Below are 8,991 nucleotides of genomic sequence, written 5' to 3'. Positions count from 1 at the left end.
TACCCCTGTAAAATAATTATATGTGCAAAATTTGTTTTTCGTTATTCTCTTCTTAGAATAATGGTACTAATTTTTTTTATATACAGTTGATTCTGTAGTTGAGTTTAACTTCTCTGACCATATATGGAGTTTTTTTTGTATACTATTTGTGGTACCGTTATCATAATTAATAACAATAGGTAGCAAATTTCATAGAAAATAATTATATGTGCAAAATTGTTTTGCTTCTCGAAGTGTCAACAGTAAATGGAAATAAAGTTGTGAAGTGTATTATAAAGTTTTTTTTTTAAAGTATTGAAGAGCAAAGAATAATTGGTAAGTAAAATACTTATTATTTATTAATATATATTTATTATTTTAATTAATTTAGATAAAAAATGCCGCATGGGACGGAATTTTCAAGTGAAGAGTGCGGAAAGATTATTGGAATGAGTTTTGCTGGGATGAAATGTGGCGAAATATCTGCTGCTGGTTATAGACACCTGAATACTATAATAAACTTATTAAAATATCTCGAAAAATATGGTGTTATAAGAGAGGCGGCCGCTTACCAACTATTAACAACCGAACAAAACGGCATATTCAGCTTCTTGCTACCAATGAGAGGATGAGTTGCAGACAAAGAGAAATGAATTAGATTTGTCTATCACTAGGCAATGCGTGCAACAAGTTATGAAAAAAGACTTAAAGCTAAAATATGAGTCGAAAGTTCCCAAACCGCGCCTTACACAAAGACATAAAAATGCTCGTTTAGCTTTTCATGACAAATATAAGTTTTGGGACGAAGAATTCGAAACAGTTGTTTTCAGTGATGAAAAAAAGTTTAATCTAGATGGTCCAGATGGTCAACATAAATATTGGAGAGATATTTGTCATCCACGTCAGAATTGCAACAAACGCAACCATGGTAGTGGTTCACTAATGGTGTGGGCTGCCTTTAGCTCGAAGGGAAAGTCTAATATATGCTTCGTACCATCAAAAATGAATTCGGAAATATACATAAATCTGTTGGATAGTGAACTGATAAATTTTGGTGAAAATATTCATGGAGATAATTGGACTTTCCAACAGGATAATGCTCCAATACATGTTTCTTGTGCTACAAAGAAATTATTTGAAGAGAGAAGCATCTCATTGCTAGATTGACCGGCTATGAGTTCTGACATAAATCCAATAGAGAATCTTTGGGGTATTCTTAGTGTCAATATTTATGCTTATTCGAAGCAATACGATACTCTTAAAGAGCTGAAAAAGGACATACTGGACGAATGGGCCAAAATTGACCTCCTACTATTAAAAAAATTGGTAGATTCAATGCCACATAGGATACAGTTAATAAAAATAAATAATGGAAACACATTATCTTATTGAAAAACAAAAAAAATTGAATCACATAAAATAATTAATTGTTTTTAGCAAAAAATGTGAATTGCACATATAAATATTTTCTATGAAGATTTAAAATAAAGTTAATTTTTCACTTAAAAAAAATTAATTTGAATAAAATTTTTTTATTATTTTAATTAGACTACTAAACATAAAAACAAATAATAAACTAAATTCACCCTAACAAAATTTGTTGGAGTTTAAATTAGATTTTAAGTACTGCACATATAATTATTTTACTGGGGTATAATTATTATAATTTTTTTTAATAGTATTATGAAATATGTGGTACTTCACACTACAAATATATTTTATGTTTCGATAAGACCTGATGTTGTCTTATCAATAAAAACTGAAAGATTGAGAGAATCGCTTTCAGCTTGGTTTATTTTCTGAAGAATAATATTATATACTCGTTCAACTCTATTAAATTAATATTTAATGATAATATATGTTTGTTTGAAATTCACTCAGATTTACTCTCATTAACACCCTCACAGTGTGAAAAATACTCTGTCTAAGCTATTGAATTTTTATCGGTTTTAATTTCTATCTCGCGTTTAAGATGATCATCACAGCGGGGGGTTATCGCTCACGCACATTAAGAACGATATTTTGAAGATTAATAAACACACATAATATTGTAGTCAAGAGTATTTTCGATTTTAAAAAATATTTTGTATAATTTTAGTTGCTTCCATTTTAGTAGCTGATAAGCGTTCAGACTTCAAGTATCTCATTACTGCATTTGGTACCGCTTAAATAGTGAATTTAAATAAAAATGAATAAATTACAAAATTATTTTGTCTCTGTTACTAGACAATTAACTGGCGTTAGTAAATCACAATTTCAAATTAAAAATTATCCATTGGCAGCTGTTCAAAATAATCGCTCTTATTCCGCTGAATCCAAAACTCCGGAACGGACTGCTTTATATGATTTCCACGTAAAAAATAATGGCAAAATTGTGAATTTTGGTGGTTATGCCTTGCCGGTTCAGTACGCAGATCAGAGCATCAAGGCATCACACTTACATACTCGCAAATTTGGCTCAATATTCGATGTATCTCATATGCTGCAAACTTATGTACATGGTAAGAAAACAAAATTAGTACTAATTTGAGATATATATTTGATGATATATATGTAAGTAGATGATATATAAGGGATTATATAAGTAGAACAATACAGCTAAAACTGATTTGTCTATGTCAAGGGGTATGTGGACTGAATATAACTTTCCCATTTCGTTTTAGGTAAGCATTGCATTTCGTGCATTGAATCGATTTGCACGGCGGACTTGAAAGGCATCAAAAAGAATGGTCGTGGTACTTTAACTGTATTTACTAATGAAAATGGAGGCATACTGGATGATCTAATTATAATGAAATTAAGTGATGAGTGCCTGTATATCGTATCGAACGCAGCAATGAAGGAACAGGATATGCAAATAATGGAAAATGCAGTTGTGAGTATATAAATTCTTTTAACGTGATAGAGCTACAAGATAAAATATAGGTCTAGAATGAGATTTTTTGAAAATAATGTCGTACTATATATTGTAGTAGATTGAATAGTTTTATGTAGGTTTAATAAAAACATCTTTTTCAAAAATTATAATTATCCAAGTTTTGAGATTTTTATATTATATTTGACGTATATTTAATATTGCAAAAAATTTAATATTAAAATTGTTTTAGAAGCCCTAAAAATAAACAAAAAGGTTTGTTTTGTACCACAAAAAGTAGAAAGCGTATATAGGTCTGTAGACCCATAGCTTGTAGTAACAAACATTTGAGTATTACAATAATAGTTTTGTCTAAGGATATATTAAGATAAAACTACATGATTCTTATCCTCATAAATAAGAAAATGATAGGCAATCTTTTTAATAATAAAAATAAGAAACAATATTGTAAAGTGACAAAATGTGAATCAACAAAATACGAAATATTAATGAGGTAGAAACACATTAGAGTTATCACATTGATGTTATATTTTCACTGAATTACCGAGACACATTGCAAAACGACTCTTATGGGCCATGATCTGTACAGTGCCATGGGCTGGCCAAACTTGTCTTTTTTGAGCTTTAACTAAAATATTTCTCCTAATATAGTCACACATTTATTCAATTATTCAAAGACACACTCTCATCTGAGCCCAATTCCACTGTGCCTTTGGAAGAGTATCATGTTTTAAGTACCCTTACCCCACCAATAATCATTATCTTGGTTGTTTAGTTCACGTGGTGACTCAGTCCCTTAAATCAATTAGCGGGTTCGCAAGTTTTGATGGAACATTCTCATTACGAATTACGAAGTATTTATGTTTGTGTAGAGACAGTTCAATTAAATATAATCTCTAAAAGGATTGCCCCGTTACCCTTTATGCATATTAGAAATTTCACCCACCTCTTATAGACATTCTCATACATAGGTTATAGGTTAAAAATACTGTTCGTTTACGAATCTAAAATTATCTTGAACTCATATGCTTTAAATTAATATTACTTTTTTAATAATCGTTTAACTATACAGTCTAATTACAAATCGGACCGTCGTGATGTTAGCATAGAGTTTCTAACTCCTACAGATCAATCACTGATAGCTGTACAAGGCCCCACAGCTGTTGCGGCAATTGCAAAACTCTTGCCAAAAAATATTAACATGGATGAGGTCAAATTTATGGAGACATTTAACAGTGAATTAGCAGGCATACCAAACTGTCGTATCACACGTTGTGGTTACACAGGTGAAGACGGTATAGAGATATCTGTTCCATCAACACATGTACAGCAATTAACTGAAGCTCTTCTAAATAGCAACACGGAGGCACAACTTAAGTTGGCAGGATTAGGCGCACGTGATTCTTTGCGTCTCGAAGCAGGTCTTTGTTTATATGGTAAAGATATTAATAATAAAACTACACCTATCGAAGCGGATCTAACATGGCTAGTAGGTAAGTAATTTAATTAAAACAAAATTTGCTTGCATTTTTCTCACTAACCTCATTTCATAGCCAAACGTCGCCGTGCTGAATTAAATTATCCAGGCGCGCACACAGTACAAAATCAAATTGCCACAGGCGTTTCCAAGCGTCGTGCTGGATTGTTGATGTTAGGTGGTTCAGATACGCCACCAGCACGCACTGATGCCCAAATATACCATAATGAGGAATTAATTGGCCAAGTTACCAGCGGCTGTCCAAGTCCGAGTTTGTGTAAAAATGTTGCCATGGGTTACATTGATAATCAGTTCGCAGCTGCAGGCACAAATGTGCAGTTGAAGATTCGAAACAAATTGTATGCGGCTGAGGTTGTGAAAATGCCATTCATAAAAACAAATTATTTTGTAAAATCAAAGAAATAAATATATAAAAAAATATAATAAAATATAATATCAACGACCAATAATGTGATGCGGTGGGACAGGGAAACGATAAAAGTGCTTAGCTATCCGCGGAGCACCCTAAGCTGGGTGACCTCACTAACTATTGAACATGGCAACTTCAAGTATCACCTCAAAAAGATAACTCTTGCTGAGGAAGACACTTGCAGACTATGTCTAGAAGAAAAGGAGACAGCAGTGCATATATTGTGCCAATATCCAGCACTGGCAAGTAGAAGGAAGAATGTCTTGGGACACCATTGAGTTGGTGATGACTTGGCAGGCAACCTCAAGCTAAATGATCTGCTTGCATTAACAAGAGATGTAGTTATGCAAACGGAAGCCACTCCAGCTTTAACTCAATAACGACCCAAGTCATTTCATAATCTACTTCGGCTAATCCTTCACTTTAGTGGGGCCATTTGTTGGTCGGTACGCTGCCCCAAAGTCCCACCATAAGTCAATAATGTGCTGTGAATAGAATTATTTTTGCTAATAGCATATTTCAGTAAATTATATTAAGCTTAAATACATTAGTGGAACCATTATCTTTCCCTTCAGTTTTTGATCTACCTCCATGTTTGGTTGTCATCGATATAGCAGTCAAAATACTTTTTAGATTTACTGATATCTCTCAGTTAGCGATATAAAAGACTCTACCCGTTTTTATAAACACTATATTTTCCTTTTTATTCTGGTCTACTGTGCTGTCATTAATTAAGACTGAAATTGTTGAAAATAGTAAAAACTTGATAGATTTGTTGATAAAGTCTTCTATTAACGAAATAAAGAATTCTACCCCGTCTCATAGATATGGTCTTTCCATCTTGTTATTGATCAACTTCGACGTCTAGTGGGGGCCGGTTAAACATTCAAAATTCTTTTTGTTCATAACGTTTTTCACTTAACGATTTAAAGAATTATATCGTTCTTATAAACACCACGTTTCCACTTTTTGTTCTATTTTGATGTCATCAATTTATTATTAAATATAGCTTTTGGATTAACTGATAATGTCTTTCGCTATCCACGCCTAGAAACATTGTCAACCAATTTAAATTTTGGGCTACTCCGTGCCTGAGGAACCCGTGCTTTGACAAATTCTATATTGTTTTCGTTTTGCAGTGTCATTGATTTCACTAAATGTAAAATATATATATAATTGTATATAATTTTTTATATTTTTATATTATTTTTTTTTTTTTATTACATACATATATATTTTCTTCATCCATTCTGATTTTTAGATTTGGAAGTGGTTTTGTGGAATCCATTTTAATCCCTTAGGAAAGAATTTTTCTATACAAATTCTTCGATATTTAAATGCAAAACATTTCAAAATTAATTTTTTAATGGTACTCTACATATTGTCGAGGTTCAAATGTTTTCAAAACGAAGCATTTTTCTATAATATTTTATCTTTTTAAATATATTATTTAAAATTTTATCATTAAAATAATAAAGACTCGGTGCCCTACTTATTGATTTTCTTGTGAGATAAATATTTTAAAAGAATGAATAAATCTGTTTCATACATACATTTTTAAGAATGTCTCAAATAGTTTTAAGTGAAATGAAAATTCATACAAATTTTCTGTTTTCTATCACAAATATTCGATACTTTCTTAATTGGTTGATAGCACCTACAACTACAGAAATGCTGTTTTTGCAAGCAATTGAGATAAAACATTTAATTCAATTCTTTTACAAAGAAGGTGATAGCTCATAGTACGGATGAATCAATAATTATATTATATTAATATATAATATAAGATAATAAATTTTCATCAGTCCATAACTTGACTTTTTATAGTAGGTTAAAATATACTCATGATATACAGGACTTTTTCATCATACTAATCTATTTCCTATCTGAGACAGTATATAAATTCTTAATATATATATGTTTTCCTTTATTAATTTATTTATTTTATTAAATTAAATCGGTTACAATCAATTTTCAATATTATGATATTTTCCTAAATATGTAATATATATTATTAAATAAATTTAATAAGTTTGTGTTAGTTTCTTAAAAAGTAGGCAGGCTTGGTATAATATCAATCCACTTAAACTTTCTTAATATGAACATACAACTTATACATAGAATTTAATAGATTTATGTTAGTTTCTAAAAAATATACAGACTTGACTCACAACAACCTCAATCTACTTGAATTTTCTAAACATCGATATAAGTTTTCGTTTCGTTTCGAATAATTGCAGACTTGACTCAGAATTTTCTTAAAATACTTAATGACTCTAAAAGTTAATTTAAAGTAATTGCTTTAATTTATAAATTAATTAACACATTTGTTAAATAAAGTTGACATTTCACCGTACCTTTCTTTGAATTTTGATAATTTTTTTAATGAGTTTTGTGGGGGAATAGTTTCTTGACTCGTCCTTACATTGCAGTACAGAAAATACAGGACATATAATACAGGATATATACAGGCTTGTATGGTGCAAATACGAGGGCTTATAAACCTGAAAAAACAAATTTTTATTTAATTAATCTTTGATTGCTGTTTACTTATTACCTTTCTTGAGGAATTCCACAATAATAATTAATCAGGAATTTGATCAATCAGATTAGGATCAGGATCAGATCAGATGAGGCTGATAAAAATATACACTAACTCTCACAGCGTGCTTTCGTACACAAAAATGTCATTTGACTATTTGAACGCTGATGTACGAATAAATAAGTTATTGGTATTGAATTTTGCACAGACTGAAATCAAAAAATGTAAACCTATTTTTGAGCATCAGGGAAATACGGATATAAATATTCAACATTATCCCAAATTTTAAAAATGATCTGTCCGAAGAATAGAAGCTTCAAAAAATGTATTTAAGTTCTACTTAAAAAAAAATTATTTTGACTTCATTTTTAACGCCAGTCAGTGGTTAGATATTAAAGGCAATAAATTTTTTTTTCATACAACAAAAGATATAGACATGTAGCATTATATTATTCCGCAAAAAATGTGTATTTTAAATTAATATAATTAAAAAATGTAACAAAACTTACAGTTTTTTGACCTGTTTTTTGTCCGGTGGACTTAACAGACTGGAAACAAGAGTTGAAAATTTCCACCTAATTCTATGTATATAAAATTTTTTAAAATTAGTTGTCAAAAATTTATTTAAATTTATACTCACATTTTTACTCCAGTCTGCATTGAAAATTTGTTACTTATTAGCAACAAATTTGACGACGCTTTTTCTTCTTCTTGCACGGATTAGGCTTTTTCTTACACGATGGTTTTTTCTTCTTAGCACAGGGATTACGCTTCTTCTTGGGACAAGTTTTCTTCTTTTTTTTCGCACAAGGGTTCTTCTTTTTCTTACCACATGTTCCACATTCCATAGCCAAGTCATCTTGGAGGTTCTCAGCGGTCTCATTGCTCTCTACATGGTACTTATGTTTTTCTTTAGATGGTAAAGTGTCCCAGTGCGCGCGAGCTGCTTTCGCAACCTCTACTGGAGGTAGGTTATTGTTGGAGGCATAAAATACCTCAACAAAATTCAAGTAACTATTACTCATCCCAAGTCTCTTTATATTTTAATATCTCAAATAAAATAAATTTAGTACAAAAAATTTTTAATCAGTTGAGTTTTGTAATGTACTTAACAAAAAATAACAACTATATGACAAAATATTTTTTTAAATGTTCATTACACTTTTTGAACATTATATATGATAACTTGATTTGAACTTTAAAGCTATAAGTAATAATATTAGGTTTTTTGTAGTTTTTAGTTGGACTTTGTAATTATGAATTGTTTCATGAATAACTTTCCAGTAAACAATTTCATTGAAATGGTAGCATCTAATGGTGTTCTCAACTTGAAGTGGAGTTAATTTTGTAAGAAAGTAAATTAATATGGAAAACTAATTTTATTTCCCAAGAAACTAAATACACGGTCAATAAAGGTTTCTACGTCTTCACCAAATTAATTTTATATGCAATAATTTTTACTTAAATTATCAGAACTCACATTTATACAGTATTAGTCGTTCTTGTTACAGTTTAGAGGCACAACATATTTACTCCAAACAATTCTATTTCTAAATCACTTACATCTGTTGTTGTGTTTCAGTTATTGAAGTGCAATTCCAAATGGTTTCTCATTTAAGTCTATCAATAATTTTTATCACTCCTGCTGGTCTCGATGAAACACCATTATATATAATGAAGAAATCTCA

General features: G+C 30.3%; 2 protein-coding genes across 4 annotated transcripts in view; one reads left to right on the top strand and one right to left on the bottom strand.

Moving 5' to 3' along the window:
• The window catches only part of LOC119685983, an 8,672-nt gene extending 266 nt beyond the window's left edge, over positions 1–8,406 (bottom strand). The window contains exons 1-5 of one of the 3 annotated variants that reach the window (XR_005252846.1): positions 7,944–8,406; positions 7,813–7,884; positions 7,319–7,512; positions 7,119–7,265; positions 6,836–7,037 (exon numbers count right to left, since the gene is read on the bottom strand). Coding sequence is in view for 2 of the 3 variants with exons in the window: in XM_038100422.1 (XP_037956350.1) it covers positions 6,929–7,037; positions 7,119–7,265; positions 7,813–7,884; positions 7,944–7,963 (348 nt within the window). In the remaining variant the exon portion in view is untranslated. Of the gene's footprint in view, positions 1–6,835; positions 7,045–7,118; positions 7,266–7,318; positions 7,513–7,812; positions 7,885–7,943 lie in introns of those variants that run through there. The other 2 variants (XM_038100422.1, XM_038100423.1) reach the window with 2 other exon arrangements.
• On the top strand, positions 1,920–4,757 carry LOC119685973 (aminomethyltransferase, mitochondrial-like). The gene is made up of 4 exons (XM_038100407.1): positions 1,920–2,480; positions 2,643–2,854; positions 3,927–4,347; positions 4,408–4,757. Exons 1-4 carry the CDS (start codon positions 2,168–2,170, stop codon positions 4,755–4,757), a joined length of 1,296 nt encoding a protein of 431 aa, XP_037956335.1. The 5' UTR covers positions 1,920–2,167.
• Positions 8,407–8,991: the final 585 nt, after the last annotated feature.

The sequence above is a fragment of the Teleopsis dalmanni genome, chromosome 2, assembly GCF_002237135.1.
Source record: "Teleopsis dalmanni isolate 2A chromosome 2, ASM223713v2, whole genome shotgun sequence".
Taxonomy (NCBI): Eukaryota; Metazoa; Arthropoda; class Insecta; order Diptera; family Diopsidae; genus Teleopsis; species Teleopsis dalmanni.
This window is presented reverse-complemented; position numbering and strand designations above follow the sequence as displayed.

What these genes read in the sequence shown, in the direction of transcription:
- LOC119685973 (XM_038100407.1), top strand. Translation starts at nt 2,168, where the DNA reads ATGAATAAATTACAAAATTATTTTGTCTCTGTTACTAGACAATTAACT. An exon ending in GCTGCAAACTTATGTACATG is followed by an intron (nt 2,481 to 2,642) that starts GTAAGAAAACAA and finishes ATTTCGTTTTAG; the next exon opens with GTAAGCATTGCATTTCGTGC. An exon ending in GGATCTAACATGGCTAGTAG is followed by an intron (nt 4,348 to 4,407) that starts GTAAGTAATTTA and finishes CTCATTTCATAG; the next exon opens with CCAAACGTCGCCGTGCTGAA.